Raw genomic sequence first — 22508 nt, forward strand, 5'->3', positions numbered from 1 at the left:
TGGTTATATATGCGTGTAGTAATATATAAGCTATGTAAAACTCACACATATGTATATGTATAATAATACATATATATTAGTTATTTATATATCTTAGATACTAAACCCTGTCTGAGAAATTTGATACAAAGATTTTTTTCTCATTCAACTATTTCCTTCTCATAGTAGATGCATTAATCTTCTTTTTTCAGTTGTTCTGTTTCATCTACTCAAAGTTATATATTTTTCTTTTATAATTGCCTCTATCCCTTACTTGTAAAGCACATACATACATGTGTGTATGTGCATATAAGTATGTATGTGTGTACATATATCTATATCCTACACATAGCTTGGAAAGATATATCATCTGCTTCTCTCCTAAGTACTTTTTTTAATGGTATGATTATTAATATTTAGGTCACATATCCATTTTGTATGTATTGTGGAATATAATGTCAAGGTTTTGGTCTAAGTCTGATATGCCAGAATGCTTTCCAGTTTTCCCAGTAGTTTTTATCAAACAGTAATTTGATAAGTAATTTATTTTTGTTCTGGTTTATTAAATCCTGAATTATTGAGTGCCCTTGTTTTTTATTCTCCCTGGCCTAGTTTGTTTCATTGATCAACTTCTCTGTTTTTTAACCAATATCAAATGGTTTTGATGACTGATGCTTTACAATACAGTTTGAGGTCTGGAAGTGCTATTACATTCTGTTATATTCTAGATCTTTTCTTTTTCTAAGTGAATTTTATTATTTTATTGAGTTCTGTAAAATGCCCCTTTAGTAGTTTGATTGGCATAGCATTAAAACTGTAAATTAATTTTGGTAGCATTGTCATTTTTATCATATTGGAATGGGACGCTCATTAGTACTGAATAGGAGGAATCTCCAGCTATTTAAGTTAGTTTTTTTTTAAATTTCTTAAAGAAGTCCTTTGTAATTGAACCTGTACATGTATTTTGTGTGCTTCTAGAGACTGATCCTAAAATATGCATTTGGTAATTATTTGGAATGAGATTCTCCTTTCTTTTATTGCTTCTTGGGATTACGTCATTATTATATGGAATTGCTGTTGTTTTCAAAGGCTTTTTCTGCATCTATTGAGATAATATGTGGCTTGAAATGTTTTTGTTTTTCATGTGATTGCTTACATTGATTGTTTTCCTAATGTTGAATTGTCCTTCATCTCTGGTATAAGTCCAGCTTGGTCATAATGAATAAGTTCTTAGATCAATTGCTATGGTGTTTGATGGAATTTATATTTAAAATTTCTGAATCAATATTCATTAATAATATTGGTCTATAGTTCTTCTGTGCTTTATATTTTTCTCATTTAGAGATTAGAATTGTATTCATCTCATAAAAGGAGTCAGGTAAAGTGCTTTCTTTCTCAAATTTTTTGAGACTAATTAGTGTAGTATTGATACTAATTGCCCTTTAAAAGTTTTATAGAATTCTCCTGTGAATCCATCAGGACTAACAGATTCTTTCTTTGATGTTTCTTTACTGCTAGTTCTGTTTCTTTTTCTAAGATTGTATTACCAAAGATCTTTATTTGGTCTTCTGGTAGTTTAGGTGTTTTATATTTTTGAAAGTATTCCTCTATTTCTTTTGTATTCTTAGTTTCTCAGCAAATAGTTGTGACCAGTAGGTTACAATAATTCTTTTTATTTCTTCTGGTTTTCTTGTGATTTCACCTTGTTCTTTTGCTATTTTGTTGATTTTATTTTTGTCCTCTTTTAATCAGGTTAACTAAAAGTTTGTCCATTTTGTTAGTTTTTTCAAAATATAAGTTTTTATTTTGTTTATCATTAGATAGTCTTTTTGGTTACAATTAATCCATTTCTCCTTTAATTTTCAATATCCAGAAAAAAAAATGTTAATATCTCTTATTTTGTTGTTATTTTTGGTTTCTCATTTTTTAAAAATGTATTTTCAGTTCATTAATCTTTTCCTTTTCTTATTGTTAATGTATATTTTTAGGGATATGGTTTTTCCTTTGTAGAGTGATTTTAGTTGCATCTCAGAAATTTTGATATATTGTTTTATCATCATGATTTTCTTTCTTATAATTATTGTTTCTATGATTTGTTTTTTGACCCTTTCATTATTTAGAATTTCATTATAAAGTTTCAATTTGGGTCTGTGTCTTTTATTTATGCTTCCTGAATGAATTAATATTTTTATTGCATTATGAGCTATACAGAATATGCTTAGTATTTCTGTCTTTTTAAATTTATTTGCACTATCTCTGTGCCCTAATACCTGGTCAACTTTTGTGACTGTGCCATTTGATGCTGAGAAATATGTACATTCTTTAACAGCCCCATTTAGAAAATGCCATTGAGTCTTTCAGCTCTAGTTTCTCCAGCTTTTTTTCCAATTTCATGTTTTGTCTTTTGTATATTATTAGATTTTTCCAAATGTGAAAGAGGGTTACTAAAGTCTCCTACTACTATTGTGTTATTCTTTGTGTCTTATTGTAATTCAGTTATTCCTTCCTTTATGAATTTAGATTTTAAGGCATTTTGATCATGTAAAATTAATAATGATATTGATTTGTTGTCTATGGTTCCTTTCAGTATAATTTAATTTCCTTCTTTATGTTTATGTTGTAAATTTTTGTTTTTGCCTTGATAACATGATTGCTTTTCCTGCCTTTTTTTATTCAGCTGATGCATAATACAATTTTGTTTTGGCCCCTTATTTTTGTTTTGTGTACACTTTTACTTTTTTTGAAAAAATACGTATTATTTATTTGTTTTTACTGTTTTTTAAATTTTTGAGTTGCAAATTTTCTTGTTCCCTCCTACCCCTCCTCTACGCATTAAGAAGTCATGTAATAGGATATCAGTTATACATGTTAAATCATGCAAAACATAATTCCATATTAGCCATATTGAAAAAAAATAAAAGTGAAAAAAATTATACTTCAATTCTCTCTCTGGAGGTGGATAGCATTTTTCATCATGAGTCCTTTGGAACTGTCTTAGATCATTGTGTTGCTCAGAGTAGCTAAATCTTTCACAGTTGGTCATAGTTACAATCTTGATGTTACTGTGTACAGTGATCTCTTGGTTCTTTTCACTTCACTTTGCATCAATTCATATAGACCTTCCCAGGTTTTTCTGAAATCCTGCTCATCTTTGCTTATGTCACAATAATATTCCATCACAGTCATATACCACAGCTTGTTCAGCCATTCCCCAATTGATGGGCATCTCTTCAATATCCAATTCTTTGCCACCACAAAAAGAGTAGTTATAAATATCTTTGTACATATGGGTTCTTTTCCTTTTTCTTTGATTATTTTGGGAAATAGACTTAGTATTGGTATTGCTGGATCAAAGGGTATGCACAGTTTCATAGCCTTTTGGGCATGGTTCCAAATTGTTCTCCACCATGGTTGGTCCAGTTCACAAGTCCACCAATAGTGAGTGCATTAGTGTCCCTGCTTTTCCACATCCCCTCCAACATGTGTCTTTTCCTTTCTGTTATGTTAGACAATCTGATAGGTATGAGGTAGTATCTCAGAGCTGTTTTAAATTGCATTTCTCTAATCAATAGTGATTTAGAGCATCTTTTCATGTGACTAGATAGCTTTGATATATCCTTTGACCATTTACCAATTGGGGAATGGCTCTTATTTTCATAAATTTAAGTCAGTTCCCCATATATTTGAAAAATGAGGCCTCTGTCAGAGAAATTTGAGGTAAAAGTTATTTCCCAGTTTCCCACTTTCCTTCCAATTTTGGCTGCATTGGTTTTGTTTGTGCAAAACCTTTTATTATTATTATTATTATTATTATTATTATTATTATTATGCAAGATTATCCATTTTGCATTTTGTAATGCTCTTTATATCTTGTTTGATCCTAATCTCTTCCCTTATCCATAGATCTGACAGGTAAAATGTTCCATGGTCTCCTAATTTGCTGATATCACCCTTTATGTTCATATTATGTATCCATTTTGACCTTATCGGTGTGAGATGTTGATCTATCCTATTTTATACCAATGCTCACATTGTTGTCTTCTGCATTTTCTTCCCTCTCATCATAATAGTTGTGTTTTGTTTTGTTTTTTATAGTCAGGTTCTTTATTTATTTGCTCATTTTTCCAGGCTCTTTCTTTCTTTTTCTTTTCTTTTCTTTTTTTTCTTTTTTTTTGTGTGTGAGGCAATTGGTGTTAAGTGACCTGCCTGAGGGTCACACAGCCAGTAAGTGTCAAGTTTCCAGTCTGAGACCAGATTCGAACTCAGGTCCTCCTGACTCCAGGGCTGGTGCTCTATCCACTGCACCACCTAGATGCCTTCCAACCTATTTCTTGACTTTGAACTTTATATTAAAGTTGGGCTCTCCTCACCTAGGGATAGAGATGCATTGTCTCATGCTTCAGGCTTTTTTGTACTGCTGTTTTCAGACCTAGTTCTGGGGGTCTGCAAGTTTTTGTTGCTTACAAGGTGGTGTGATCTGGGGAGAGGTATGGTTGCTGCTTTCCTAGTCTGCTTTGTTCTTTATCCAAGAAGGGTCTTCTACAGCTGCAAGTAGTAGCATTCCTCAAGACCTTGGAACTATGACCAGGGCTTTTGCTCCCTTGAGAGTAACCACAGTCATTCCTCTCCTCCCTGGACCTGCAACCAGGTCTCCTGCTCCCCTGAAGTCACAAGGGATCACAACCATTCCTTTACCCCTGGAACTGGGACCGGGGCTCCAACCACAGGTATTCCCCTCTGCCCTGGAACTGCAACCTAGAGCTGCGTATGGGCAATAGAGTTACACCCAATACCAGCAAAGGGTCTCCTGTAATCTCTTTCTGACCACTTGTCCAACATCCTTACTGTCTCTGGTCTGAATGCTCCAGGTATTGTTATGCCTCTCCAAAATTTGAATTGACTTATTATTTTAAAGTTGTTTGGAGGGAATTGTTGGGAAAGTTTTCTTGGGTTCCTGCCTCTGTTCCACTATCTTGTCTCTGCCTCCTTTGCTTTTGCTTTTAGCTGTTTCTTGCAAGCAATAGAATGCAAGGTTTGGGGTTTTTTATCCAATTTGGCATTCTCATTGCATTTTTAAATTCATTCACATTTAAAGTTTTGACAATTATATTTGTATCTTCCATTTTTTTTCTGAACTAGGATTTTTTCTTGTTATTTTTCTTACTGTATAGAAACAGTACTTTGTCTCCTCAGTAATTTTCTTTAATCTACTTTAAGTCCCAAAGGCCCTCTTCCCTCACCCAGAGGCTCCCTCCCCACCCACTTTTGTCACTCTTTTCCCTAGTTTTGGAGTTTTGTTTAACACATTTGTTCCCTTTTCTTGTTTTCATCTAGTTATACAATGCTTCCCTTTTTTCTTCTTAAAGTTTTCTCTTCTTCAATTTCTTCTGTTAGTTTCTTTTTCATATTCTGCCCCTTTTTCTAAAAAGGATTTTATTCTCTCATTTCCATTTAAAAATTTTCTTCTTTTTCTGCTTCTTCTAGATTTTTATCCCTTGATTCATGGTCCTTATACCTCTTTATTCCTTCTTTAGTGTCTGTACTTATTATGGTACTAAAGCTTCTGAGGCTCCTATTTCGAAGTTCCCTTTTATAAAAAGTTCCTATGTTATTGTGCTAGAGATCTTTCCACCACCCTCCTTTTTTTCTGTCATGCCTCACCTCTATAACTATCAATTCATGCAAGAGATAGAAATGAATAGTATTCCATGGTAGAAATTTTCCTGTGTTCCTCATTAATATGTACTTCATCACTGCACCTTGAACTCTCCATTACCATTTTTCTCATTTGCTATGAAATCTCTCTGGGTCCATGCCCTCCTGCCCTTCTGGATGTCAGTTGTCCTTAGGAGCTCTCATTCCTGCTCTTCTGAGGCAAGATGCTGTCTATGGAGATATAATACTCTCAGAAGTAGTAGTATGTCTAAGCTGCAAATAGCTGAAGATTATACCACATTGCAACATTCTTATTTTGCATTATGGAATATCTCCCTCATTCACCATGGGAGTATGCTACAGTGGGACCTCCTCCCACTACTAAAAAGAGATTTTCTCTTTTCTTTACCTCCATTCTTTTGCCACCTCACCCATTTTCCTATAGTCCTCTTCAATCTAAGAGACTACAGAAGTTATTTTCTCTTTATTGTTTTTACTATTGTTTTGATTAGAGCACATCACATGCTCATCTCTCTCCATTGTCTTCCTCCTTTCTCCCCTTTTATGTACCCTCCCATTCTGCAGTTTCATTTCACAGAAATAGTGTGGGGGGGGCCAAGAAGGCAGAGTAAAAGCAGTGACTTGATTGAGGTCTCCCCCAAACCTCCTCCAAATACCTATAAAAAATGGTTTTAAACAAATTCTAAAGCAGTAGAACCCACAAAAAGACAAAGTGAAACAAATTTCCAGCCCAAGACAACCTGGGTGGTTGATCAGAAAGGTATGTGGCACCAGGCTGGTAGAGGAATGCAGTTCAGTGTGGGCGCACAGGCCACAGCAATCCTGGAGCAGGCCTCAGAGGACTGAATCACAGGGAGCTGTGGCGCTTTCCAGACCTCTCAACCCATGAATGCCAAAGACAATTCAGAAGTTCAGTGGGAAAAGTCTGTTTCTGCAGGAAAGAGAAACGTGGGGTCCTAGCCCCATTCCCCAAGCTTGCCCCAGGGTGGCAGCTGCCTCCTGAGCTTCCGGCATACAGACTGAGGGGGAGTCGAGTGGTTGATCAGAGGGGGATTGCAGGGATCTTTCTGCTAGTGCAGGATTCTCTTGCTTTGCCCGTGCTTGGATCTGGGTCACAGTTCTGGGTGGTAGTCCTGGGGCAAGGAGGAGCGCTGGTGTGGTGGAACTTGTAGTGGTTGTGAAGAAGAAATCCTCCTCACAGTTCCAAGACAGATAAGAGTTCTTGTGGTCACTGAGCACAGGACAGGAAAGGAGTAAACACCTCACCCTTGATCATAGCACCTTGGAAGAACTGAAAATTTACAGGTCCCTAGAAATATCTCTGAAAACAGCAGCACAAAACCCCTGAAGCTTGGAACAGTACATTCTCCACTCTGGAAACAGACCCCTACCTTAACAAAGAGTTTATAACTCAAGTAATTGGCCGGTATCATGAGCAAGCAGCGCAAAAGAGTCAGATTATATTATCTTACTTTGGTGACAAAGAAGATCAAAACATACAACCAGAAGAAGACAATGAAGCCAAAGCTCCTACATCCAAAGCCTCCAAGAAAAATATGAATTGGTCCCAGGCCATGGAAGAGCTCAAAAAGGATTTTGAGAAGCAAGTAAGAGAAGTAGAGGAAAAACTGAGTGTGATGCTAAAGGAGACCCAAAAAAATACTGAAGAAAATAACACCTTAAAAAATAGCCTAACCCAAATGGCAAAAGAGGTCCAAAAAGCCAATGAGGAGAAGAATGCCCTAAAAAGCAAAATTGGCCAAATGGAAAAGGAAGTCCAAAAGCTTACTGAAGAAAATACTTCCTTAAAAATTAGAATGAGCAATTGGAAGCTAGTGAACTATTGAGAAATCAAGGCACTGTAAAACTAATCCAAAAGAATGAAAAAATAAAAGAGAATATGAAATGTCTCATTGGAAAAACAACTGACCTGGAAAATAGATCCAGGAGAGAGAACTTTAAAATTATTGGACTATCTGAAAGCCATGATCAAAAAAAGAGCCTAGACATCATCTTTCAAGAAATTATCAAGGAAAACTGCCCTGATATTTTAGAACCAGAGGGCAAAATAGAAATTGAAAGAATCCACTGATCTCCTCCTGAAAGAGATCCCCAAAGGAAAACTCCTAGGAATATTGTAGCCAAATTCCAGAATTCCCAGGTCAGGGAGAAAATATTGCAGGCAGTCAAAAAGAAACAATTCAAGTACTGTAGAAACACAATCAGGATAACATAAGGTTTAGCAGATTCTACATTAAGGGACCAGAGGGCATGGAGTATGATATTCCAGAGGGCAAAGGAGATAGGACTACAACCAAAAATCACCTACCCAGCAAAACTGAGTATAATCCTTCAGGGTAAAAAATGGTCATTCAATGAAATAGGGGACTTTCAAGCATTCCTGAGGAAAAGACCAGAGCTGAATAGAAAATTTGATTTCAAATACAAGACTCAAGTGAAACATGGAAGAGGTAAACAGGAAAGAGAAATCATAAGAGACTTATTAAGGTTGAACTGTTTACATTCCTGCATGGAAAGATGATATTTGTAACTCATGAGACCTTTGTCAGTATTAGGGTAGTGGGAGGGAAAAAATTATATATATGTATAGACAGATAGATAGAGGGCACAGGGTGAGTTGAAGATGAAGGGGTGATATCTGGAAAATAAAATTAAGGGGTGAGAGAGGATTATACTGGGAGAAGGAGAAAGGGAGAAGTAGAATGGGGTAAATTATCTCACATGAAACAGACAAGAAAAGGCTTTTACAGTGGAGGGGAAATGGGGGAAGGTGAGAGGGAATGAGTGAATCTTATTCTCATAGGATTTGGCTTAAGGAGGGAATAACATACACAATGGGGTATGGAAATCTATCTTACCCTACAGGAAAATAAGGGGGGAAGGGGACAAAAGAGCAGGAGGTTGATAGAGGGGAGGGCAGATTGGAGGAGGGGATAATCAGAAGCAAACACTTCTGAGGAGGGACAGGGTCAAAAGAGAGAATAGAATAAATGGGGGTAGGATAGGATGAAGGGAAATATACTTAGTTTTTCACAACATGACTACTATGGAAGTGTTTTGCATGACTACACATCTATAACCTGTATCGAGATGCTTGCCTTTTCAATGAGGGTGGGTGGGGAGGGAGGAAGGGAGAAAATTTGTAACCCAAAGTTTTAAAAACACATGTTAAAAAAAGAAAAAAGAAAAAAAGAAATTAAAAAAAGAAATAGTAGGCAGAGTATTGGAAAATTTAATTCATGATGTTTCTAACCTGTACCTCCACTGTAACTTCTATTTGAGTTCCACTTTCACCCTTATCTCCTTGTGTACTTTTAAAAACAAATCTTTTAATGGTCCCTATGTTGTTACTTTGTTGTCCTTGCTTTTGTTTTTAACTCCATAATTAATTTTCTCTTTCTCCTTTTTTCTGGTGTAATTTATTTTGTTATTTGTTCCTTCCTTAGTTGCTTTATTTATTTGCCTTTCTTTTGTTTCTGTTGTCCGTGGGGTTTGCAAAGCAAACAATATGATCATATCCTTTTTTGTTAGGAATGATTCAAAATCTTTTACTAAATGTCCATCTCTTTTTCATTGAGTATTAGACTTAGGTTTTCAGGATCTGTCATCTTGGGTTATGTCTTGAACTTCTTTTCTCCTCAGAACCCATTATTCCATTCCTTTCAGTGGTTTCTGGTGGGTACAGAATAGGGTTGTGTTATTCAGATTTACTTTTCTTTCTACTTCTCCTGGTTGCTTGTAGAATTTGTTATTTGTCATTAGAATTGTTGAATTAATTATATGCCTCGGAGTTTACAGCTTAGGGTTTCCCCCAATGGTGATCTGTGGATTCTTTCAAATTGGTAATTTATTTTTTTGTGTGTTCAGAAATTCTGGGAAGTTTTCATGGTATTTCTTACATTATGGTTTTCATGTTGTTGTTTTACCTTGTCATGTCCTTCTAAGAGACCTAAGGACCTTTAATTGTCTCTATACATCTTGACTTTGAGGTCAATATGTTTTGCATGTATAGAGATCATGTTTTCTTTTAATGTTATTGCTTTTTGCTTCTCTTCTTCTAGATTGTCTTTCACTTCTATATATTTGCATTCTAAATCAGTTCTCTTTTTTTTTTTGTGCTGCCAATTATTTTTGCTATGTAGGCTATAAAATCTGCTTTTGCATTTCTTATTTCTCTCTCAAACGATTCAGGAACACCTTGCTATGGTTACATACTTTCTTTCATCCACAGGGTCCTCTGCTTTATTAGGTGTTAATTCATTTTCTTTTGTCTTGCAATATTTTTTTCAGAGATGTTTGAACTCATTTAGATCATTTAGAAGCACATTCCATTCTGTTATTAACATCTTCCCTTTCAATTTATCTACATGTGCTCAAGGTGTTTAACTGAGCTTTCTTCCTCTTGAGATCTTTAGTGATGCCAGTCTTTTTTCTTTATATTTCCCTATCACTCACTTTCTGACTGCTGCTTTATTGATGGTGGTTTCCCAGGGACTAGATCTCAAAACTGTCTCAGCCTCTTCCCACATTGAGGGATTCTCTTTTTACCAGCCTTGGTCTCTGTCCTAAGTGACTTGCAGGGGGATAGAACTGGCCTCAGTCAGATGCCAGTCCTCTTTTCTTCAAGCCTCATGGAGCCCAAATGCTGGCACCCTATCTCAGTTACCTCTGTTCCTTAGTTCTCTGGCTGAGCACAGAGCACTGCCACCCCAGGCTGAACAAACTTCTGTATCTCCCCCACAACGGAGAGGTTGGGGGAGGCGGGCATTGCAAGGGGAGAGAGTAGACAGGAAATTGAGGTCTGTTGCTTGTAGACACAGAATAGTGATGTGAAAGTATGGGCGGGAGTGTGCTAGCTGAGATAGCAGAAGCAGGAAGGGAATTTCTCGATAGATTCCAGAGCACAATCCCATGGGTCCTGTTGTGCAGCCCTACCAGAACATGGGGGGGGCTTGTGGAAGAAGAGGTAATGAGTGAGAATTTGAGCAATTAGGGATTAGCCTTCTATGATGTTAATTCACCAAGTTGTTACATTGTTAGGGATATTGGTGTCTTCACCTGTGGAGACAACTGCAATTGGTTTACTTCATGTTTGCAACTCTTATTTTGGCAAAATTTGAAAGGTCAGGAGGATTAGAGAAAGTGTCTACTCCTCTATCCTGTTTGTAACATGACCCAGAAGTGACCAAATATAAATTTTCATGAGGGGAACTGGCCCTTTCTCTAGCTGTTCTGATTTTGGTACCTCACCCACTAGATCCTCAGTTCATAGCCCCACCCAGCAAGGCCACTGAGGTGTCCATGGTGGTGGTGGTGAGGTCCTGAGAGCCCATGAAACTAGTCAGGGTCAAGTTCTGTTGCCCGCAACCAGATTGTACACTGAACGGAGAGGCGTGAAATAACTTATGACATGGGCCAGGCAGAGTAGAATTACTGACTCAGTTTATTCATCTGAGGGCACAGAATATATAGGGAAGATCTAGCCTAACTTCAAAGAGATCTCCCCATGAGATACTCCCCAGAACATCTGCTGAGGATGTAACAATCATGAATTTCCTCCTTATCAGGGTTCCTAGATTGGGCTGTAGATTCCAAGGTTTTCCCAGGCGCCTAGGCACCACCTGCATAGAGGAGTAAATATGTAAACCTAAGGTTCAAAGAGAGAGAAGGGATGTCTCAGAGACCTCTTTATCAGGAAGGAATTTGGGGAGCCGAACCACTTAATCCCTGAGCCCTTTGGGGTGAAACCCTGAGCAGAGGTCAAACTCTGCCTTGGATCTTAAACCCTTATCAGACTCTTAAGATCGGCCCTCAACAAAGTTGTACATGATGTCAACAAAATAGGCTTGTCAGGTAACAGAGGATGAACAGTGGAGCCTATATTGTGTATAGGGGCCACTACTGGGCCAGCTATCCCATTCAAGTTGGAGGGAGAGGGTACCAAGTGACAGTATTAAGTTAAGAGAAGACAGGAAAGAACCTTGGGAGATACCCACAGTTTAAAATTTTAAATGTATCTATTACAAGCATTAATATATCTCCCAAAAAAAAGAAAATTCTCAAAACAAATATGTATAGTCCCACTTTGCCACGTCCAAAAAAATATGTCTCACTCCATATTTTAATTCCATTACCTCTGGCAGAAGGTGGATTAACTGCTTTACCTTCAGTCCTCTAAAACTGTGGTGACCTCATCAGATCTCTTGGGTTTAATTATCATCTCTATGCAGATAACTTCTGGGTGTAAATATCAAGCCCTTGAATATGTGGCTTGGACCTATATGTATTGGAGCTATCTCAATAATTCCAATCGTGCGTCACAAATTATCAGTTGAGCATTTCATATTAGACATCCTATAGATAGTTAGAACTCAAAGGGTTCAGAAAAGAACTTGTAATCTTTCCCTTTATATCTGTCCCCCTTCCAAACTTCCTATTTCTGTCAAAGGGCACCATTATCCTTCTAGACTCTCATTCAAAACTTGAGTAATATCCTTGATTCCTCATCCACACTCACTCTGCATATACATTCAGCGTCCAAACCGTGTCATTTCTGTCTCCACTGTATCATCAAAACCCTCTCCCCTGGTCAACTAGGTGGCATAGTGGATAGAACACCAGCCCCAGAGTCAGGAGGACCTGAGTTCAAATCCGTCCACACACACATAACACTCACTAGCTGTGTGACTCTGGGCAAGTCACTTAACCCCAATTGCCTCACCAAAAAAAAAAAACACAAACCTCCCCATTTATTACAACCTTAGTTCAAGCCTTCATCACCTCTCACCTGGATCATTACAAAAGGCTTCTAATTAGTATCTCTGACTCTAGTCTTTATCTTCTATAATTCATTCTCCACTGCTACCAAGGTGATTTTCCTGAAGTGCAGGTTGGATCAGTTCATTCCTATGACAAATAAATTCCAATAATTCCCTGTTGCCTCCACAAACAAATATAAACTCCTCTGTTTGGCTTTTAAAGTCCTTCATAATCTGGTCCCAACCTACCTTTCTAGCCTTATTATATTCTATATTACTCCCCTTCCTGCACTCTACAGTTCAGCTAAATTGGTCTTCTTGTTGCTTTCTCACACATAAAACTCCATGTCCTTTCTCTGTGCTTTCATACTGTCCCCAGTACTCCTGAAATGCATTCATCATGTCACCTCTGCCTCTCAGAATCCTTTTTCTTTCATGATACAATTTAGGCACCACCTTCTTCATAAAGCCTTCCCTGATCTCTAGTGTTCCCAAGTTTCCCCCTCTTCCAAAATTACCTTGAATTTATTTGACATATATTCTGAATATATTTGGTTTATGGAAAATTAGTCAATAAGCTTATTTTGTGTCAGGCACTGACTGGAGATAAGAAAAGAGATGAAAATATGGTCTCTATCCTTAAGGAACTCACATTCTTATGGGAGAAATAACAGGTAAATAATTATGTGTAGATCAGATCTACATAGAAGTTAATCTCAGATGGAAAGCACTAGTATTAGAGAAGACCAGGCGAAACTTCCTACACATAGAAGGATTTGAACTGAGTCTTGAAGGAAAGCAGAGAGGCCAAGAGGTAGAGGTGAGGGAGGAGAGCATTCCAGGTTTGGGAGACAGCCATTGAAAAGACCCAGAATCAAGAGATGGAGTGTTGTGTGCAAAGAACTTCAGTAAATCAGGGAATGAATCTGGATCATAGAAAGCGTGGAATGAAGGCAAGTACAAGAAGGACTGGAAAAATAGGAAGGGACCAGGTGCTTAAGGTCTTTAAATATCCCACAGAAGAATTAATATCTAGATGTGAAAGTATAGGGAAGCCCTTGAGGTTACTGAATAGGGGAGAGGTGGAGTGACATGGTTAGACCTGCACTGTAAGAAGATTAATTTGACAGCTGGGTAGAGGATGGACTGGAGTGGGGAGAGACTTGAGGTAGGAAGGCTATTGCAGTAGTCCATTGTCATTGTCACAGTAGTCATTGTGAAATGTTGAGGGCCTGCACCAGGGCAGCATCTGTGTGAGCCAAGACAAAGGGATGTATATAAGAGAGGTTGTGAAAGTTGAAACAATGAAGCTTGACAATACATTTTATATGTGGGGTGAATACAAGTGAGGAGTTCAGGATGGTACTAAGGTTGTGAGCCTGAGTGACTGGGAAGATGGTGGTACCCTTCAACAGAAATAGGGAGAAAAGATACTGAGTTCAGTTTTGAACATGTTACCTTAGAGGTCCCTATGGAACATCCAATTCAAGTTGTTCAAAAGGCACTTGATAATGTGAAACTGCAGCTCAGGAGAGAGAGTAGAGCTGGAGATAGATAGATAGATAGATAGATAGATAGATAGATAGATAGATAGATAGATAGATATAGATGTAGTTCTGTTGTCAAGTTGTGTCTGACTCTTTGTGGCCCCATGGACCATAGCATGCCAATACTGTCCATAGGGTTTTCTTGGCAAAGATATTGGAGTATGCCATTTCCTTCTCCTGTGGATTAAGGCAAACAGATATTAAGTGACTTGCGCAGGATCACATAGCTAGAGAGTGCCTGAGGCTGGATTTGAACTCAGGTCTTCCTGTTTCCAGGTCTAGTACCCTATCCACTGAGCCACCTAGCTGCCCTACTTAGTGTATATGTGTGCATGTGTGTGTGTGTGTGTATTCTGTATACTGAGGATTCATACATTTCATATATTCCTATGATTCATAGATTCATATTTACATGAATCATCAGCATAAAGAAGATAATTGAACTCATGGGAGCTGATGAGATCACCAAGCTAAATAAGTAGGGAGCAGAAAAGTAGGCCCAGGACAGAGCCTTGTGACCTGGATGGAGATCCAACAAAGAATACTGAGAAGGATCAGATAGAAAAGTAGGAAAAGACCTAGGAGAGAACAGTGTCATGAAAATAGAGAGGTAATAACTATCCAGAAGAGGGTAATTCTCTGCATCAGGTGTTGCAGAGACAGGATAGAGTACTGAGAAAGACTGTTAGATTTGACAAATAAGAGATCACTGGTAGCTTTGGAAAGGAAGATTTCAGTTGAAAAATTAGGTTAGTGGCCAGACTGCAGAGGTTTTATAAGGGAAAGGAGAGGAAGTGGCAGTATCTAGTAGAGACAGCTTTCTTAAGGATCTTAACCAAGGCGAGAAGGTAGAAATTTAGGATGATCGGTAGGTAACAGATGCTCAGATCATGTTGTTTTCCCCAATATAATGTAAATTCCTTGAGGACAAAAACTTCTATTTTTTGTCTTTGTGTCACTTGTGCTTAGCACACTGCCTGGCACATAGAAAGCACTCAGCAAATGCTTGCTTGCCTACTTAATTGATCTTTCTGCTGTGTGTCATCCCTCAGATTGGTGACTGAGAAACACTCATGTATTGGAGCTATACCTCCAATGCTTCATGAATTAACTTCAAGTTAACTGGGCCACTTTACTTGCTATTGATAAATTCTGTTTTAATAATTCCACTTTCTTTTCCACTCAGTTTATAGTTTGTTTTTTGTGTCATTCTTTTTGAACTATAGCTTCTACCCTCATTTCTTCCCATTCTTTGCAACTCATACCACCATCTTAGCGTGCATGTGCTATGTAGAAGAATTGAAGCAGCCAAGGTAGTTTAACAAACCCTACAGAATATTATATATAAACACACCCCAGACCATGACTGATCCTTTGGTGATTCCCTATAGGTTGATGACCAGATTTGCCTCTGAATCTTCAAACTCCATACCAACCAACCTTCCCAGAAAATGGAAAAGTGGGATGTCTGGTTTTCCTCAACAATACATGCCATGAGTCAAGTGACCTTCCATCTAGAGCTTCCTGTTTTCTACCAGTTAGAGCTCCTTAATGCTCACAAAGACCCTGGTCTTCATTCTTGTTCCTCACAACCTCTCTCAGTAGTAATTAGAGGCCAAATGGAGTTTGTGGTCTAGGAAACAGTACTGGCGTTGAAGAAGGCAAATCCAATACCAATTTGATTAAGAAAGATAGGAATAAATGGGCGTCCACCAGGAACATGCTCCCTGTTCATGCTTTCCACTTTCATGTTTCCCACAATTCCAACCCTAAGGCCCAGGGAGGCTCCCTAAAGGAGGGAGTGGCATTTAGACCCAATAACTGGTTCAGGGGTGGAAGACTGGCAGGAGAACAAGCAGTCAGTTTTGATGCTTAAACATGCTAGACAAACACATTCAGCCACTGACTAACTGTTATGTCTTGATTTCTTGCCAATGGTCCTTGTTCCCTGGATCTCCCTTATCAGACACCATGACACAGTCTCTGATTCTCACTACAGTAACTTGGCCTCTCCATATGCTGATTCCTTGACTGCAGTTCCTATACCTGTTCCCCAGATCTCAGTCAGAGTAAATAAACACTAAGTTCCTACTCTGTGCCAGCACTGTGCTAAGCACTGGAGGCACAAAGAAAGGCATACCTGCCCTCAAGGAGCTCATAATTTAATAAGACCTCCCTAAGAGAACCTCACTTATCTCCTCTGCTTACCTTCCAGGGAAATACCCAGTTATGACTCAGCCTCTAAATAGACACTGCTTATTATTTAGCAGTTGAACCCTCTAAAATACCAAGAAATATAGGTCCCTTTATGCCAGTCTTCAAAACCCTCCCATTATTTAGGACTTCATTTCCCTCTTAAACATGTTTGGTTCCCCTTTCGAATTTTAAGATTGTTTTCCTTGATGGATAAGAGGGAAATAAAATAAGAGTTGAGTACTTTTGTTTTCTCTTAAGAGGCAGTGTGATGTAGTATAGAGTGAATAGACTTGGATAGGGGAAGGCTTGGGTTTGAATCCTGTCTCTACTGTTTACTACTTGTGTGACCTGACCCTCCAAGGTCCCTTTTAGCTCTAAATCTATGATCTATGCCTTCTTTATACTTTTTTTTCCCCTAAGCAATGGACTGATATGCTTCTTAGACTTTTTTTCCTCTCTGAAAGGGCTTTAAAAGTTTAAGCCCTTTTCTGTTGTTCTTGTCACTTTTTAAAAGCCTCAATTCATTCTGACAGGGTTCTTGTCAGACTTTTATACTCATCACTGTTTGTATTGTCCTCTTTCTATCTTTAAAAGCACATAACATTTTAAAATCTTGGCTCATCAGAAAGCTTCCTGTATAGTGGGATTTCTGTAGGCAGAGATAGGGAGAGCATATTCTATGCGAAGTGAATGATATGAGCAACAGTACAAAGACAACATAGGACAGATCCACAGAATGGCAAGAAGTCATTCAAAGGGTAGAATTCACATAGAAGAGTAGTGGTAGATAATGATGGAAATTTATGTAGGTCAGGTCATGAAGAGCTTTGACTATTAAGCTAAAAAAAATTTACCTTTAGTTGGCAGTGATAGCCAGTCACTGAAGATTTAGGGCAAAGAATAAGGAAGAGGCTAGTGCTTTAGGAAAACTCTTCTGGCTATACTGCATAGAATAAACTGGAGTGGAAAGAGATCCTGTGATAACAGGAACTTCAATTTAGGAGGAAATTTTGCAATAGTGCTAGCCACACAAAAGGAGGACCTGAACTAGAATGTTGCCAATAGAGATGAACTTAAGAGATATTGCAAAAGCAGAATCAACAGGATTTAGCCATTAATTAGATGGAGGATGGGGAGTGGTCAAGGAAGAAGGGAAGAGTACCATTTTTGTCTAAAGAATTCTTACCCATCCTTTTTCTTTATTACCCATACTTTTAAAGTCCAGTTTGAATGCCAACTCCTCTGGGCAGCCTTTCCTTGTCTTCACAATTAGCAATAACCTTTTACCACTTTGAATTAATATAATAGCTTGTATATCTTATGTATTTATCATATAATATCTTGTTCTATTGTTATTTGAAAATATGTCACAGGATAATAGACTTAGAAGCCATTGATCACATCCCCTAGGAGACTATAAGCTCTGTGAGATCAGGGACCATGTTTTATCCAAACTTTCTATCTAACCTAGTACCTAGCAAAATTTTAGTTCTGAGTACAAAAGATACCAATAAAGATTCCTTGAAATTAATTGAATAAAGAATGACTCCCAAGGTTTTGAACCTGAATGACTGGGAGAATATTCTGGCAGTGACATTAAGGGCAACAGGAAAAGTAGATATGGAAGAGAAGAATAGTGTATTCAGTTTAAGAAATGTTTGCTTTGAGGTGCTGGGATAGCAGCAGGGATATCTAATGCTGGGATATCTAGCAAGCCATCAGAAATGCACTAGAACTTAGGAGAGTGGTCAGAACCAGAGAAATAAACTAGGGAGTCATCTGCATAGAGTAATAATTGAAACTTCGAGGGTTAGTGAGAAAGTGCTGGACAAAAGAGGTAAGGGCTAAGGACAAAACCTTAGGATATGCCTATAGGAGGAAGAAGTGAAAGTGACAGATGAGTAGACAAAGAGGTGGTCAAAGAAAGAAAATTGTGAAGCCTCATGAAAGCCAAGGGAGAATTACAAGGAGAGGTTAGTCAACAAAGTCAAATGTTGTAAAGTGGTCAAGGAGAATGAGAAGTTAGAAAAGGTCATTGGATTTCTCAGGTAATTACTGCTAACCTCAAAGGGAACAGTTTCAGTAGAATTGTGAGAGCGGAAACCAGGTCACAAGGGGCTTAAAAGATGAGTAGAAGATAATGAAGAAGGAAGCACAGATGTTAAGCGTAGATGACTCTTTGAGGAGTTTGGCTATGAAAGGAGGTTTGGAGATAAAATGGTAGCTCGGTGTAGTAGCTAGATTGAGAGAAGATATAGAGAGGATCTGAGCATGTTTGTAGGCAGAGAAGCAATCAGTGGAAAGTGAGAAACTGAAGATGAAGGAGAGGATAGATAATCAATGGAACAATTTAGAGAAGAGAATAGTATTAGGAACACAGAGCGCTTGGAAAGGAGAGATACCTCTGAGACAAAAGAGAGGGGAGAGTGGATGAAAATAACAGAACAATTTTAAATATAAACAAAGAAAGCTGAAAGAGCTGATGTCAAATGGCTTCCATTTTCTCAACAAAATAGAAGGTGAAGCTATATGCCAAAAGTAAAGAAGCCATTGTGGGATTGGCAACTTGAGAGGAGTGAAAAAGGTTTGGAACAAGCTCTGTGGAATGTGGTAGAGAGTAAACAAGTGATGGATAAAGCATTCCTGAGAAGTAATAAGGGCCCAGATGTCATTAGGAAGCATGAATCAGCCTGGATTCGTGGCTTTTTTTCCCCCTAGCAATGTTTGACCACTTGGGAGCTGGAGTAGAGAAAAGAGAAAGTAATGATTACCCACAGTTTGGGATTGGCAAGGACAAGAGTTAGATGGGTTCTAGAAGACCAGCAAGAGCATTATTGGTCATGTGGCCAATTATGGGGTCTAAATTGGATAGAGAGGTAAGTGAGGCCATTTGTGGACTAATAGATAGGATGGTCAATCAACTGGATCTCTATAACAGTAAGGGTAAAGAACTAGCTAAGGCAAGATGCATTGTCCTTTGCAAGAAACTCACTGTTCTACTCTTGTAGGGAATATACAGAAAAATAAATTATTATGTATTTTTTTTAAAGTTTATTGTTTAAGCTAAAAAGTTAAATGTATTTGAAAACTATAACCCAAGTAATTGTTTGCTTTTCATCCTGAAAACTTAAAGGGGAAGTCGAACCATTCTGAACAGAGTGGAAAAAGCTTAATATCGCCAAAGAAAGAGAAAACTCCCAAACACATCTATCAGCCAGATATACTGCCGGATATTAAAGACCTGAATGAAAGAGTGGAGCTAGAGACAGTGATGGACCCAAACTTCGAGGCCGAGCTGGATCTGGGGCCAGAACTTGAGTTTGATCTAGGGCCAGAAACTGAGACTGAGACTGAGATTGAGATTGAGACGCACCATGCTATACGAACAGAAATGGAGATAGAAACAGAGTCAGAAACAGAGCACAACACTTATGATCAGCCATATGAAGTGCCATACCAAAGACCATGCTGTTGGGAAAATAGGGGCACCCAAAATAGGGAATGCCATGATATCTGGGGCCAGAACTGGAAATACACGAAGAAATCCTAACATTCTACTGTAATGTCCCATGGGATATTCTCCCCCACCCAAATATGAATTGCTTAGTCATGGGGGCCTTGACCTGTTGATTGATAACTAAACCAATACTGACCATGTAGCTCATCCATGTACTTACATTAGACATGGACCCATGCTAAGGATGGGGATGAGACCCCCAGACCACATCATTAACATGCAAGAAATAGCACTGGATCTCTAATCATTTGTAGTACCCGTAGCAGATGTTTCCCTCTTTATGCCCCACCAAAGTTCCTGGAGATTCTGGCTGACCATTGCTAATAGCTCCTTTCCACCCTCCCTCCCCACCATCAGCCTCTACACATAAACACTGAGGTTCAAATAAAATACGCAGCTCTAGTTATATTCTGCAAAAGGCTTTGTATTCTTCCAGCCTCTTCTCCCTCTTATGGACTCTGAGGCTATAAGAGGATATGAAGGAGAGAATCCAGACACAAGGTGTTTTCATGGGAAGGAACTGCTGGCAGGGGAAAGGGAAATCTAGCAGCTCTTTTACTTGGGCAAGGCTTCTTTACAACAATTATCATAGGAAAGAGCAGGAAACAGTGAGGCAAGGTAGGTGATGTTTTGCCAGGATGTAGAGATTGGTAGAAGAGAAAGCTTGCCAGCAGGTTTACAAATATTAATTCAATTGAAAGAATTTTAAAACTTATTAGGTCCTAAAAGTCTGAGGCTAAATGCTGTCAGGGAAAGGGGCTCTGGGATCTAGTCGTGCCCCAGACCCAGCATTGCAGACTAGTGAGATGCAATAAGAATGGAACTCTTACTAACATTTCCTTGCTAATTCTACTTCCATCACATTAGCAGAAGGTTTGGGAAGCCTAATAATTTTCTTTGGAACCATCTTTGCAATGTGTGACTTGTGATAGAACTCGCTTTGTTGGAATGTGTGACTTGAAAAAAAACTGAATACAATCATTTCTGCCCAAGCTCAATCAAAAAAACTTCCCCTTTTAAAAAATTGCTGATGCTGAGCCCAGCCAGAGGGAGTTGCTGCATGCAACTCTGAGTTCTAATCTCAACAGTGTCACTCAGCAAATGAGCCCTCCTGCTTTCTCCGTATCTCAGCTTAATAATCTTTGTTAGAACTTAGATTTATCTGATCCCTCAGAGACTACATCCATTAATTAACAAGTATTTATTGTTCATCTACTATGCGCACAGCATTGTGCCTATGGGAGTCACCCCAAAAATGACATGCTCCTTACCCCCTAGCAGCTTATAATCTAGTTGAGGAAATAAGCCATACTAGCATGACAATAAAATGACAATATAATAAAAGTACTAAAATCCAAACCTCATAATGGAAATCTTACCTATATAAGTGAGTTTAGAATTTAGAAACATGAGGTCCTAAAGTACAGAATTTGTCTAAATAAGAACAATGATGGGCAAATCTATGAAGAGCTGTCCTAGGCACACTTAGAGTGTGGGCTGGGTGCACATTCTACACATGCTTGTGATAATTTACACATGTGTGCCTTTGAGAGGCTGCTTGGATTATTCACAACAATCAACTTATTGAAAGTTCCACTGGAATCCATTAGAAATCCACGGCCCTAGCCATAGTCATCAAATAAACGGGGAGGAAGAGCACCATTTTTTAAAAAATAATGATAAATGGATATGATCAAGCTAAACTAAGAAAGGCCTCTGCGAGCTGATAATTAAAAGGTCCCAGTTTGTTTATAAATTGTGTAAAAAAAAAACAACCAAAAACCCTGAATTGCTAAGCCGCTTCAAATACCTTCAAGTGGTGCTGTCTGGCTAGTTAATTCAACTGGTTGCAGCATGATAACTAATAAGAGTAAGGTTGTAGGTTTAATCCTCAAGTGACTTGAAACAATGTTACACACTGCACCCCTGCCTTAAGAATTTTGTATTTGATCACAGCAGAATGTAAGCTCCTTGTGGGCAAGATCTGTCTCACTTTTGTATTTGTATCCCCAGCACCTAGTACAGTGTCTGGAACATAGTAGGTGCTTAATAAATGCTTGTTGATTGATTGATTGACAAAGGGATTGGATAAGAGTATGGATGGATCATCACAAACCCTTATGCATTAGCAGGGAGAAAATACTACTCAAAGCACGTGTAGTTTGCTGAAGGCAGCTTTGTGTAGGAAGAACTAAGTGGTATCATTAAGACTACAAAGTCTCAGGATTCGTGGAGAAGACTATTTGAAGGTAGTACCAGACAGCTTTTACTCTGTGTGGCCAGTGTGATTTAAACAAATGAACAAAAGCCTGAAGGGCTCAACTCTGTTACTCCCATGGTCAATGAAAAAAAGTAATTGAATAATCCAAAGAAGTTAATAATCACAAAAATCATAGAATGTTAGAGCCAGAAGTGACCTAAAAAGTGATCTAAAACCCATGTTCTGATAACTTCCCCATCCATGACACATTTATATCCCTAGTATAATCTCTTACTGAACATTGAATTAGTTCAAAAGTTGTTTCTGAACCAATGAATGCCAACCCCCAATCCTCATTAAGTAGAGAGTCTATAAGTCAATTGATGCCCCCCAAACATAAATTTTTTTAATGACATATAAAAATAAGCTGATGTACACATCAGCACAATGCCTATACCTTTTCGTAATTCTCTCTCACGTAGCGAAACATACATCTACCCAGAGACAAACACCAATGTGCTTACATACATAAAATATTGATATAAAAATATTCAAATGCTTACACAAAGATATGGATATGCACACATGTACCCAAATGCACACACTCAACTATA

At 38.2% G+C, this 22508-nt stretch overlaps 1 protein-coding gene across 1 annotated transcript in view; it reads left to right on the forward strand.

Annotated features, from left to right (window-relative positions):
* Nucleotides 1-21774, forward strand: part of SLC26A8 (solute carrier family 26 member 8) — a 180657-nt gene extending 158883 nt beyond the window's left edge. The window contains 1 exon segment of the mRNA XM_020999637.2: nt 19311-21774. Coding sequence (XP_020855296.1) covers nt 19311-19727 — 417 coding nt within the window. The 3' untranslated portion in view covers nt 19728-21774.
* Nucleotides 21775-22508: the final 734 nt, after the last annotated feature.

The sequence above is a fragment of the Phascolarctos cinereus genome, unplaced genomic scaffold (assembly GCF_003287225.1).
Source record: "Phascolarctos cinereus isolate Bilbo 61053 unplaced genomic scaffold, phaCin_HiC Scaffold_5;HRSCAF=322, whole genome shotgun sequence".
Taxonomy (NCBI): domain Eukaryota; kingdom Metazoa; phylum Chordata; class Mammalia; order Diprotodontia; family Phascolarctidae; genus Phascolarctos; species Phascolarctos cinereus.